General features: G+C 38.3%; 1 protein-coding gene across 1 annotated transcript in view; it reads left to right on the top strand.

Moving 5' to 3' along the window:
* RhoGAP54D (Rho GTPase activating protein at 54D) overlaps positions 1 to 14812 on the top strand; it is a 192292-nt gene that overhangs the window by 65165 nt on the left and 112315 nt on the right. The window contains exons 4-5 of the mRNA XM_067144916.2: positions 5984 to 6193; positions 14287 to 14510. Of these exons, the coding sequence (XP_067001017.2) occupies positions 5984 to 6193; positions 14287 to 14510 (434 nt within the window). The remainder of the gene's footprint in view (positions 1 to 5983; positions 6194 to 14286; positions 14511 to 14812) is intronic.

The following is a 14812-nucleotide window of genomic DNA, read 5'->3' on the forward strand; positions in this document are numbered from 1 at the left end:
CAAACACTACTAAACCAAACAAAACTACAGCCCTAAAAGGCCTTGGCCTATCAAGCTATGGCTGCTAAGCCGGCATCCAAATTGCGAGGAGACGAATGGTCAGTGTGACGAATCCTCTTGGTCATTATTCCAGGCACTTTAGACCACGGTCACTATCTCACCGTTAGATAGCTCCACAATTGTAATCATGTATGCAGAGTGGACCTAGAACCAGTCCTCATATCCAGGTAAAAACATACTTGTCCTGGCCGGGAATCAAACCCAGGGCTTCTGGGTGAGAGGCAGGCAGGTTAGACGGTGGGGACGGCTTCAGACATGAATTATATGAGTTAAAAATCTTGAATTTGGGGAAACTTCATCGGTTACCCATGAAAACTTTTCAGGTCAGCAACTTTGATCAGCCAACCACATCAAAAAATATCTAATAAATAGGGGGCAGATGTTATTGACCTAAAAATTCACCCGAAATGATCAATAAAATGCCCTTAAATATATGGAAAAAATGCTATAAAATAAGTAAAAAATGACTAAAATATTTGACAAAATTGAATTGGTGACTGTGTAACAAATGTTTTACAAAAAATATATATCCTGCACAGCTCTTCATTTGCAGAAATAATTATCTCATCATTTACTTCGAAATGTATATAGATATAGGCCTATACATACTGATTTACTGGATGTAGTACTTTGCCTCCCGAAGAACCTGGGAACACTTGTTCTTCGCATTCATCGCAGCTTTCAGATGTTGTTTTGCTTAATGTGCTGTTGAACGACAAACCTCCTTTCCACACTCACTTCAGTACTGCAGAATTTACAAAATGGAACACATCCATCTTTTCTACATTCGTCTTTTCCAAATTCATTCACTAGCTGAGTTAAAAATATACTTTATGATACCGAGCAAGTTGCTGCCCGGTTTGAGTCATGTAGCTATGAGCTTGCATTCAGGAGAGAGTGGGTTTTCCGTGATTCCTTATTTTTGACAGCAGACAAATGCTGGGGCTGTTTCTTCATTAAGGCCACGGTCGCTTCTTTCACCGCTTCTAGCCCTTTCCTATACCATTGTTGGCATAAGACCTATTTGTGTCGATGCTATGTAAGCAAATTGTGAAAAAAGAACGCTTGGTGATGGTTTCACTTTTGACATTTTTCTTCCACAGAACTACTTTGGAGGATAATTCTGTACTGAAGCAGAAAGTTATTTAACTGTTGTTTCCAGTTCCTTCTCGTTTACACTTGTTTTTGGCCTTGAGGTACGCGGGGGTGAATGATTGGCTGTAGGGGCGGGAGGCGATGGTTGGTGCATTCCTTGTGCTTGAGACACGTTAGAAAATACTTTCTCCTAATTATCGGAGTTCAGTATTGTGTTCCTGCACATATCTTGGAAACACAAGACTCTCAGTATAACTCCTTTTCTTACCCTTTCGTAGTCACCAAGAGCTGCTTTCAGTTTGTTTGCTCATGAAAAATATTTAGCAAATTTAACCATATGTAAGAAAAATGTATAATTGTTTATGTTGTCATGCATAAATTAAAAAAAATTAAAATGATCTAAGCATCCTTCAGAATGCTATCTATATATTCACCTAAAACCTTCTAGAAAGTTGAAATAATCACTGATTATCCACAATCGGCAAAAGAAAAAAAGTAAAAAGAAATGTGTTTTTATTTTTCAGAATGAATTTCCATTCTACATAGTAACATCCTAATGCAAGGGGAAAAAATATATATTTCAACCACATCTGCCAAGCCAAACAACTATCAGTTAAAAATAGTTTTAAATTCTCTAATCTGTTAAAATAAAGCGCGTCTAATACAAAAGCGCCCAACACGATGGTGAAATCCTGTTTTAAAAATCTTCCATTGTAATTTTGGTTATCAGTATACTGTTTGTAGTAAGTTTCTGAACGTCTTGAGTCACATAAATTAGGTCATCGAATTTTAAAGGTTATGTTAAATTCGAGAATATGGTTTTGAATCTGAAAAGTTCTCGAATCCATTATATTCAGTTCTGCTCATCAATAACAAGCAAATAGGAAAGAGAGAAAAATCACCAGAACTCCAATTTTTTTTGTTTATTCGTGACCTTGAGCTCAGCTGGAAGGCTTGCTCAGCCACTCGTTGCACAAGCCAGTATCAGTGGGAAATGATGCAAACTTTTTCAACATTATGCTGTGCATATACGGTTGATGCAGGAAATAGTTTCTTTGAGGAACGGATAATGTGGGATTTTAAAAACATTATTTAATTAGGATGCTCGCGGGACCACATAATTTGAACAAATTATCCAAGAAACATAGTTTCCGGGAATGGATAATCAAGGTTCCATTGTATACTATTCGTCAATGGCTATAGGATGTTTTCACTAGTTTGTATGACCTGTTTTACAGTTGTTGCAATGATTGGTGACGAAAAATTAATAATTTTAAGGTTTAGAAAGTGAAGAAAAAATAATCAGACGTTGAGTGTGCTGCAAAAAAAAGTGTTCAAAAGAGGATACTGCTGTACTGGTATTTGAACCACTAGTCTTACAATTAGGAAGTGTAAGCACTACCATGAGCTTCTTGCGATGTATGAATTTTTTTGTTTCTGGACTATTCTGTATGGCTGCTGTTTTCGCCAGCCTCATCATACATTAGTCTTCTTAATTTCTATGATATCTTTTCAGCCTGTGTATTTGCATTCACTCACACTATAATCAAATACAGTACATGTTGTCCTGAAATAGTCATAAACTGATTACTTTCTATTTCTCCCTCTTCCCAAGCTGATCTGTCGTTTAATTTATCCTGTTTGTTGTTCCTTTTGATGTTCCTGTCTTTCTGCGTATAGCTTGAGTTCTTGCTTGTTCCTTTCCATTATTTATATTGACATGTTGGGTTCCTTATCTCCTTTTGTGTTTGTCCTGTGCTCCTAGTCTCTTTATTCATAATTTTCTTGTCACCGAGCAAGTGGCTGTGCGGTTTGAGTCACGTAACTATCAGTTTGTATTTGGAAGATCGTGGGTTCGAACACCGAAGATGGTTTTTGGTGGTTTCCCATTTTCACACCAGGCTGTACCTTACTTAAGGCCATGGTCACTTTGTTCCCACTCCTAGCCCTTTCCTATCCCATCATCGCCATAAAACCTATCTGTGTCAATGCGTCGTAAAGCAGATTGTAAAATGTATTTTCTTGTCTCTTCCTTTCTTCTCATCCTTCATTCTCACATCAAGACTGAAAATCTGTCAAGATTGCCCCTCAGTGCATATCGAAACCTGTTCTCCTGATAAAGCTGGGAAGCTGGAATGAGATTATCGGGGTTTGACAAGAAATGGCTGTAAGAGAACTGGGATTGATAGAGAGTTAATTGATTTGAAGATAGCAGCGTATAAAGATATAGAGATTGTCCTTGTTCTTTTTGTTTTCTTTCTATTTCTCCCACTTCCCTCACTTACCTGTCATTGTGTTTATCCTATTGTGTGTTCCTTTTTATGCTCCTATCACCGAGCTCGATGGCTGCAGTCGCTTAAGTGCGGCCAGTATTCGGGAGATAGTGGGTTCGAACCCCACTGTCGGCAGCCCTGAAGATGGTTTTCCTTGGTTTCCCATTTTCACACCAGGCTGTACCTTAAATTAAGGCTACGGCCGCTTTCTTCCCACTCCTAGCCCTTTCCTATCGCTACAAGACCTATCTGTGTCGGTGCGACCTAAAACAACTTGTAAACAACATGTTCCTATCTTTCTATAGATGACATAAACTGAATATACACTTTCTTCATGGCCATTGCATGTTTTCACATGCTCATGAGAAGGTTGCTTATTCATGTCCAAGGGCTGATATGATTGAATTTTTGTGTATGCCAAAATTAGAATGAGTAGAACGACTAGTGCCATCTCTCTTTAAGTTTAAGCGCACCGCTGTTGCACGGTGCCATTGTAGAATACAGTGACTAATCATACAACTATTAGCTTTTCTTATATTTTAACAAAAGAAAATACTGTACTTTAAGTGCTTAAATACAAAATTTATGAACTTTCTAATCAAGAAGGTATAATCAACATTTCCCATCACCCCTAATGTTCACTGATGGCCTTCGGAAAAAGAATGCACCAGAAAATGGAGAATACAAACAGTGCCTGGGTCAGAACTGCTTGAACCGGGCGAGTTGGCCGTACGGTTAGGAGCGCATGGCTGTGAGCTTGCATCTGGGAGATAGTGGGTTCGAATCCCACTGTCGGCAGCCCTGAAGATGGTTTTCCGTGGTTTCCCATTTTCACTCCAGGCAAAAGCTGGGGCTGTACTTTAATTAAGGCCACAGTCACTTCCAACTTCTAGGCCTTTCTTCTCTCATCGTCGCCATAAGACCTATCTATGTCAGTGTGACATAAAGCCAACTGGCAAAAAAGAAAAGGAAACTGCTTGAACAGAATAGGGCGAGTTATTCTGCTTCAAAATAGTATACATGTTTCTAAGAACTGTATGCTGTAAGAATCTATTTGAACAGAATTGGTGTCACAACTGTTGGACCTACTGTACAAATGTTAAGTCCAGTGAACAAATTTCATTCTTGTGGAACTACCACGGGGACTTCCTTATCTCTACACGCTTGTGAGATATTTATCTGCTTACCAGATGCCTTTGGCGGTGAATACACTCCTTTCCCTTAAGCAAGTGGTCTTTATCTCGCCTGTTGCAACAACCTCCCCCTCCTCTACCTGCCTATTCACTATGTATCGCCTCGGGGAAAATGCCCTGAAAGCTGTCAATGAACTTCAGGTAGGTCCACTAGCTAGCTTTTGTTCAATATTTTACAGCAATATTGGTCATTAAACTGGAAAATGCTTTTAAACGTGCTTGTTTACTTTAAATTTAAAATACACAGCACTCAGGAGATTACACACAGAACTGAATTAAAATACTCGCCATCAGCAGGTATCCACTACATTTGAAAGTTTGCAGGCAGGCTTAACAGATTCCGAGCTTAGTCTCTCCAGATTTCCTTTCCCTGAAGAAGAATTGCCACTTAAAGTAAATCCGTTTCTTATAGCAGGCCGAAAACTGCCTAATGCTGGGCATTTAATTGTATTGTATCTTCAGCTCGAATGGAACAGAGTAGTTTAATTATTATTTAATAAACACATATTTCATTTGCTGAAGGAGGTCTTACAGATTGATACATGTTCTAATGTGTGTGTATTTATACCTTACTAAGTATTGAATGGTGGAAATATAAAATATTCCAGTTAAAGGAATAATTATTTTATTAGTTAAAATCAGTACGGAGCAGACATGATATTCATCAATTGCAAATACTTATAACAATTCCACTGCTTGATATCGTGCATAGGGAACAATCCTGACACTGTATTCGTCTTTTGACACAGATAGCAAGACGGTTGAACATACTTCACGCCTACGTCTCGTGTACTGGAGCCGGGCTGGGTGGCTCAGGCGTTTGAGGCGCTGGCCTTCTGACCCCAACTTGGCAGGTTCGATCCTGGCCCAGTCCGGTGGTATTTGAAGGTGCTCAAATATGTCAGCTTCATGTCAGTACATTTACTGGCACGTAAAAGAACTCCTGTTGGACTAAATTCCAGCACCTCAGCGTCTCTGAAAACCGCAAAAGTAGTTAGTGAGATGTAAATCAAATAACATTATTATTCGTGTACTGGACGATACAAACTTGTGCTTGGCAATTGCCAGAATCATTCACAGTGCTGACTGGCAGCTGACTCACTAACTGCCATGGATAAGGAAGGGAGTGATAATACTATTTCCTTTTACCCATATGCTAAAATTGTATATGGAACATAACGGAGTTAATTGTGAGTGTACCCTTGAAAATTGTTCTTTGTCACATAGTGATCTAGGAGAGAATTTTTAAATATCCTGACCTTGTTTATAGATTAGTCTGTTTCCAAATGTTGGGAAAATTCCAGTCAGTCACTTAAAACATCTGTTACTGAATATTATTATTTCTTTCTACTTTTCTTTCAGACATTATCCAGGAAGGTATTTTCCGGCGTACTGGGAATATTGCTCGACAGAACAAATTGAAGACAATGCTCAATCAAGGTGTTGCATTAAATTTGGAAAATGGTAATTTCTCAGTCCATGACTGTGCTTCAGTACTGAAGAACTTCTTAGCTGAGCTTCCAGAACCTCTACTTACTGATGCACATTACCCAGTTTATTGCCAGATAGCAGGTTGGTAAATGTTTGAGGAGTGAATAATATGATAATGTAGTATTATTCTTTGCAATTTTCCTCCATTCACTTTTGTTCCCCACGTCAGGCAGTTTGTTTTGTTATTTTATTCCTTTGATCTTATCATCTAAGAAAGTGGTTACTTATATTGCCTTCCTACAAGTTTAGTGATTTATCTTACCCAACTGAATTTCATATGTTATTGTGCATATGAATATTGGATCTTCCAAGGAAGGTTTGAGCTTTCGAATGATATACCTTGATCCCTATTTCGATAGTGTTTTGTCATGTCACTGAACTTCGAGTGATATTTCAAGGAATGTTTATCTCTGCCACTAGGGGCAAGCACTGTTTTTTGTCTGCTATCTGGTGACTACTATGCAAACTTCTTGCATTATACCTTCATTTCCTCAGAAAAGAACCTGACTGTCAACATGATCATAAATTTTATCTATTCGGGACTCTCTTGAGACTGTTTTTCCCTGTCCTTTTTTCTTATCACACGCTGTTCAGGATTCCGTCGTTCGTGAGTGGAGATGGCTTCTACAAGCAAGTGTGGGTTATTGAGTGTGGAAATAGAGTATGTTTTAGATCAGTTGAGTGGTCCTAGCAAAAGTTTGTTTGATTCGGATGGTGATTTGAGTGATCTGGATGGCATCGCTGTATGCGAAGTTCTCGTTTCGGAATTAGATCCAAGTGATAGTGCGCAGAATGGTAATGTGCATCTCATGGCGAACACATTTCTTTGGGAAAATGTGTCTAATTACGTGAGTCAAGTAGAACAGTTTATAAGGAACCCAGGACCTCAGAATGAAGCTGCTGGGGAATGTGGTGGTGTGAAGGTTTACAAAATGATTTTTATGGACAAGTTGGTGGAACTAATAGTATTCATGAAACAAATTTATATGCTGAGCAAAGAATCCTATCTAGGGGTTTATTACCTACGTACAAAATGTGGAATTGGAAACCAGTCACGAAGGACGAGTTATACGTTGTGGTTGCTCTGTATATGCTAATGGGTTTGATACAAAAGCCCATGCTATGAAGCTATTTTTCTAAAAACTCTATTCTGTCTATGCCAAATTTTGGGCCTGTTATTTCAATGGATAGATTTGAATCAATTAGTAATTTTATCCATTTCAACAACGAGGCAGTTAATACATATCAGGGACCGTTCAAACTATTAAATATTTATCAGATGTCCTACATAAAAAATAATAATTTTCAGTATTATTGAAATCCGTAAAATAGTACCACAGTTGTGTTGCTTTGAATTAAACCTTGTATGAATCTGAGAAAGTTTTTAAACACCGTGCTCATAATTCTTCCTACAGCACAGAGACGACCAGGCATTTAAATCCATCGTGCTGAGAGGTTAAACCTGACTCCAGCAACATTGTTGTGGCTGCAAGTTCATGCTGTATTTGTATTCCAGATATTTACTTGAGAGTACATTAGGGAATGCATTCTTGAGAATTGTAGTTTTTATTTACTTAGCATATGGCATAACATGTACCGTATTTACACGTGTATTAGACCCCCTTGCGTATTAGACCCCCCCTGGCTTTTCGAGACAAAGAAAATGAAAAAAATAAGTCTCGTCTATAATTCGTTAGAGAACGACGACGATTCCGCTTTGAAGCGGGTACAAGTCTTTTTGCAGCTCTGGTGACATCGCACAAATTTGAGAGTAGTTTCGTCCGTACGACCTACGTAATGAAAACGCGTCGAATCCATGCGGTACATCTGTGTTTCGCGGTTAAGAAATGTCCGCCTCTGTAGCGTAGGTCTACTGCAGCTCAGATGACGTCGCACAAATAGATGAATAGGCCTAGCTTCGTGTCCAACCCGCACATTGCAAGCATGCATCAGTCCTGCTATATGTCTGTGTTTTGTAGTTAATGATGTCCGCCAGCGTAATGGTTAGCACAATTAGTTGCTGTTTTTGGGGGGTCTGACTTTGATTCCCGGTACCGTACTGCCAGAGATTTGCGAATGGCAGGAAGGTTGATATGCGGTGAAAACAGTACATGTAACTCCCTTCCACTGGTGGTGTGTCTAAAAAGAGATGTACGACCTCAGGATGAGGAAACGAGTTTACTTTGGTTGAGAAATATTCGCGGTTGTTGCTATTTATACAGCAGGCAAGATCATTAACGAAGTGGTAGTTTAATATCTCGTAACTCAGGCCAATATAGTTATATATTTGAAGAGAAGTAAGTTTAAAACGTGATAAAAGCTATCCAATTAAAATGATTGTTTGACTCACCAACATACCTAACAAATAATAATAATAATAATTATAATTATTATTATTATTATTATTATTATTTTATGTCCCCACTTACTTTAAATGATTTTCGGAGACGCCAAACAAAACATACTAGGGTATGCGTTAATAAAAAAGAGAACGAACGTACGAAATTAAACATTATGGTAATAAAACGCATTACCGCCACACCTGTAGATATCCATAAATGCGGTATATTTTCCTGTTATTTATTTTTACCGAATGTGGAAAATTCTAAATTCCCATGGAGGGAATTAGATATTTTTCACCAATAGAGCATGTCAAAAAAGTCAAAAACATATCAGATGTAAGGCTTTTCAGACGTTTGCTCTGTTAACCAGGGTTTCATCTTAGGTCTGACACTAGACACATCAGAGTGGGAAGATGAAACGCTGGTTAATAGAGCAAATGCCTGAAAAGCCTTACATCTGATATGTTTTTGAGATCTATTTTTACCGTCAAACTTTTGGCACTATCGTCTGTGGCACTATCAGGGCGATAATATATCTAACCTAAACAATGTGGTCTGACTATCTCATGGACAGCTGTTTACGCAAATCCTGATGTGATAAATGTAGAGAACAAGCATGAAATGTACTTAAAAATAAGGGTCTGTGTTTCAACAGCCTCAGTTATCAAAAGAATGTTTCCAGTTACTATTTATTACATTCGGAAGTACAATTTGTAACATACGCAAGTTATCAGCTGATAGTTTGGCATGCCTTCTACAGCACTTCTTTATTCGGAAGGAGTGGCTTCTGCTACATATACACCAACTGGGAATATCAGAGACCATCTGGGAATAGATTTACACTGTTTATGGCCGGTTTCTGAAATGACAGTTATCTGTAGATGGGTAGTTACCAGTGACTTAACATGGTGATACGTTTAAAATGAGTTTCCGAAACAACAGTTATCGGCTTCTTCACAGTTATCTCCGCAAAGACTGGTAACTGCAGCTAGTGCTGTAGTTACCTCTATGTTAGAACTGATTCCAACAAATACCGCTGTGAGGCGCCACTCCATACCGTTTCGTACAAGGTCTTATATTACTTTGGTAAACATTAGAAAGTGATAATGAAGTGGTTATAATATATTTACAGTCATTCATTGTAGTTTTAACGTGCTTGGGTGTGCTGGACTCGACAATATTTCGGTTAGTACGTTTACTTCCACATTATCACTGGCTTTAGTCACTGATTACACGTGTATGGTGTCACCTGTCCCAGCTGTTTAGGTTATAATCTCCTCGGAGCATGACGCCTCATCTATAGATATATCTTTCAATACGGGAAATGAATCGTCAAATAAAATATAACTCGAGTCGAACGGATTTTCATCAGGCTCTAATTGATCTTTCAGTGCAGCTATAATGTTAAGATCTCTTTCGTTATGCTTTGAATCATGAGTCCCACCAACAGTTACGGTAATGAACACAATCTGAAATTATGGAGGATTTACCATTAATATTTACATTTGTACCAAATAATAAATATCTTAGGTACCGGTATGCATTTAATATTAACCTGCTGAATAATAAATATTGATTTTTCATTGCTTTTGTAAATGCTGTTATATCCTTTAACCGGTGACATGAGGTCTCATAGACTCCTAATAAACATAAAACATCTGGACTTTAATTAAAAGTCTTGCAGGGAGCTGTAGTTTGTCATCTTATCTGTTTCAACACACTTCACACCCTGAGTCAGGGCTAGCTCGCTACGTTCGATTGAAGTTCTCAAGTGGACTTCACGTCAGCAGTTACGAGAGTATTTTTGTCAATGCATGTTGCGTGGTCAGTGTAAAAAAAAAAAAAAATAAAAATAAATAAATAAATAAACCGGCAACAGTTGCCAGCGAGAACAGATGGATATACCACTATCATTGCAGAACTTCAGTGTCGGAATGATAGGTACCAAAGTGTGCGGCACGTTTTCATTTATGTGATTATTTTCGTTTACGCTTGTTCTGTTCTGGTCCAATGAAAAGTAATCTGGTTGGCAACAACGTTCAGGGTGAAATTTAAGACGATGTCTGCATACTGTCAATAAGAATGAAGATGAAGTAATATATACCTAATTTTTGCATCATTAGATCGTACGTATTTTCATATTATGAGAGATTGTTACATACTGAATCAGACTGATTGACATGACTGTGTACGTATTTGCCAACCATTTTTCATTGTAGAAAACTTCTGCTAGTAAAAGTAACTAGATATTACCAAAATAACCCTAAAACATTTGCGTAGAGGCATCTATTGGAGGACGAGAGGTACTAAACATGACGATAACTGTACTGTTTATTACCAGGGCTTATAAATCTGGATTTAAGTTTCCAGAAACTCATTAAAGTTAACAGCACAGTTAAAGTTACAAGCGCTTTTAGGTAACTCGCAGGTAACTGTGCTGTACCAGAAACCGGCCATTAGACTCTATACTCGGGAAGAAAATTATTTTCAAAAGGTTAAAAAAGGCGGGACCTCGTACGCTCTTGATTGCAGTGCATGGATCAAAGAGAGGAACAAAGCATGGCTGACGCGACTGGCGAGAGATAGCAGTGAAGATGACGTCACTTAGAATGCCGACACGCCGGTAGCAAGGTAGGGAAGTTGGCGGCGCAATGCGATAATTCAAATGAAAGCAGTGAATACGTTTACTGTGTGCTAGGCCTACTGCCGAACTGACAGAGACAAATGACTGGCCATTAAGTTCCTTTTGTATCAATATTTAATTATATGATAGCACGATACCCTTATCCCTTTCTTCTACGGGATCGAGTATGAAGTTAGACGAATCTTCGTAGCGAGTTTTTACGGCCATGTGCCCTTCCTGACGTCAGCCTCACCAGAGGAATTAATGAGATGTAACAAATGACGTCATACGAGTATCTAAAACGGACTTTTATATGTGCCGTATGCCGAAAAGTCGTGTTCACCATTTATCATCTTTTTTACGTTTAGAAATACTGCCTTCTGACAAAAATAGCCAGTATAACTTAAATACATTCTAAGTTTGTTAAATAATAGTACGTATAGAATGTTTATATAGAATGTTTACATGTACAATTTTAGCTCTTTATAACCTAGAAGTCATGTGTTCGCTGCACAAAATTTTGAGGTTATCGCATAATGGACCCCCCCTTTACTATTTTTGGCTGTAAAAGTGGGGGAAAAAGGGGTCTAATACGCGAGTAAATACGGTATATACCGGCATGTATATATATATACAATTGAATACCGTATTTACCCGAATAATCCCCACCGTTGAATAATGCCCGCACCCTCATTTTAGGAAGGCTCATTTTGAGAAAGAAATGAACTAAAATTCCTTCAATCGAAAGAGTAACATAGGCATAAACAAACAGTTCGTATCACTCCGCGAGGTGCACGTGATCTTTACTCAAATATGAACATATCAATTTACGGATATAGCTGCTTCGCCTGAGATGGTAAAAATACATTACCAGTGCTGTGAAATATATTTTCCATGAAAATGACCAAATAGGCCTACGTTTTTTCATCCAGTTATGTCTTTAATTCCAAAGCGATGACCTATATTTTTCGTGGGCTTAAAAGTTTCCTGAAAGTCCAAATTAATTTTTAACATCAAACCCCGAGAAAGTGTTGAGGAAAATTTTCGAGATATTAAGGAAGGTAAATGGACGGGCCAGTTTCAATGCCGTATGATATTCGCCGTTTTAATACATATCCAATATTGTTGTACGCAGAATATTTTTGTTGAAATCATCGAGGTCCGTCACTGGCTTCTTCCTCTTAGGGTTTTATCCATGGAGACCGGAACACTGCATTATTTTTATTTCTAAATACTCTAAATACTATTTCCCTCACCTGTCGATACAATACTTGTCTTTTTGCTCTTCCTGGATCCATTGTACACACGCAAATAATTCCCTAAATTCGTTGATTATGATAATTACAAATAAAACTCGAAACATTCACTCATGACCTGCACAAACAGGCACTTCTTACTGAAATGATTCTATTGGCTCTGCGGAAAACATGTTATACTACAAAGCGATCGTAATCGTGAATGTTACTGCGCAGCCCTCTTCAAACCGCCTTCCCGGCTGCGTTCTACTCTAGAATCCTCTCCTAAATTACTTACAAGTTCGTCATGCTTCACGTCTAAAACACTTCTCACACGTGGCCTCTTTTTACTGGACAGTAACCCGACCGATGGTGGATAATTCTTTTCGTGCAATGTAAACACTTGTGGACACACCGGCGAAATCTGATGTTAGGTTTGCGATACAGTAAAACCTTGTTAATTCGAAGTCTTTGTAATACAGAAATCGGACTTCCAATTACGTGATTTCGAATTAACAGCCATCTTGTAATTCAGAAATGCCAACCCTCGCCAACTTTTGCGGATTCTGCTTTTCCGCGTGCTGCCTGCTACGTGATATTGTGCTGTTCCTTAAAACACTGAATACGAAAGAATTACGATTTCACTCTATTTGCAACTATGAAACACACTATAGACACACCGAAGTGAGTGAAAGTGTGGAAAGGTACCCCTGCACGCTCCGGAAGACACGTTCTATCGTGACGCGGAGAAATTTTGAAGTTAAATTACTCTGTAAAATACGGTAGTATTTTAAAAAATGTACAGTCAGTTTAGAATTAAAAGTCTGAATTGTTTTCCTTTTATATATGACATGGGAACAGTTTTCTTCCACCTACGGTTGCACAAAGCATAACTGTACACTCAGCATGGAAAACTAGGTGTGCCAGGAGCGTGTTGGCAAACTTGACGCAAATAAAACCCGCACCCCAATTTCGTGTCTCAAATTTAAAAAAAAAATATGCGGGGATTATTCGCGTAAATATGGTATATTACAGTAACAAGAAAACGATTTCATATCAGGATATCCAGTACTTCCATCCACTCTAACACTGACTTTGATGGTATAAAGAAATCATCCCAGCTACCCGAGTAAGCATGTAGCTTGCAGCTGCCAACGATGTGAGCGAAGGTTTGCCGCGGGGCACCACAGTCGAATTTGGGAGATGTTATGCAGTTCCAGTTTTGAAGCGTGAGTCCCTGCATCTTCCATGGCCTCTCCGAACTGTGTTAAGAGTGACCCACTGCCTGTGCGGTAGATGAAATCCGCTAATAATTTGATGTTGCTCACATCCGTAGGTATAACATTAAAGTACTCTACACGTGGTCCCTGAGTGGTTCTAAGCGAGCAACAATATTCTGGCAGCCAGTCTATCTGAAAAGATCACCTGGCTATCATATGATGTTAAGAATTGTAGTAAGTTGTTGATATGAAGGGTTTCTTGTGAGAAGGGGTTTTAGGAGAAAGAAAGCTAACAGTTGTATGCTGTTAGTGCTGATACTGTTTATTTTAATTAGAAGAGACAACTGGTTTTGGGCTTCATCAGTAAACAACTTGAGTACAGATGAGTTGAAATGAAAGCATCCATGTTTTCTATAGCTGTTAGAGCTGAAGAATAAAGAGTGGATTTTAACTTACTGCACTTACTGGATGTCTGGAAATACCCAGCTACATAACTATCATACTATTAACACAATTTTACTTTGCCAATTGGACATGAGATAAAGAATCTTAGAGATATCGAAATTTGTTGTAACAAAGTTTACACATGCAAAGATTTATACAAGGAAAAATTTCCTATAAAAATTGCAAAATCATTCTTTTGTTATTTTTGTTTTAAAACAATTTCTTGTGTTCTAAGTTAAACTTGCATTGTGTAATATCCTCCATATAAAAATGGAACCACACTGATTTGTAATTAACATTTATTTTACAGAACTTTCAGGCACCGTTACCAGTTCACCTGTACCTAAAAATGGTGAATTGAGACTGCTACGCTCCATCCAGTTGTTACTTCTTTTGCTGCCTGTTGAAAACCGTTTGCTTCTGAGAGATCTTATGGAGTTGCTTCATCTCACAGTCAGTTATGAGAAGAAAAACAAGATGTCAGCTGACAATCTTGCAACAATCTTCACTCCTCACTTGCTCTGTCCTCGCAAGGTGAGAGATTTCTCACTATCATCTCTTTGTTTACATCAGCAGGTTTTGCAGCAGGAATTCATTTTATAAGAGTTCACATTAGCCTGGAGGAGGCAATATATTTTGATTTTGTTGTGTTTTTTCTGAACCCTAGATTCGTTACTGAGTTTTGTAACTGTCAGCATCAGATTTGCAACATTCAAAAAGTACTGTTATATTAACTCATATACTTAATGTTACTGCTTGCTAATGGTTGCTGGGGGTCAGTACTCATCTCACTGCTGCTTTTGATATCTTAATGATTATTTTGCACAAAATATGCT

The sequence above is a fragment of the Anabrus simplex genome, chromosome 1, assembly GCF_040414725.1.
Source record: "Anabrus simplex isolate iqAnaSimp1 chromosome 1, ASM4041472v1, whole genome shotgun sequence".
Lineage (NCBI taxonomy): Eukaryota > Metazoa > Arthropoda > Insecta > Orthoptera > Tettigoniidae > Anabrus > Anabrus simplex.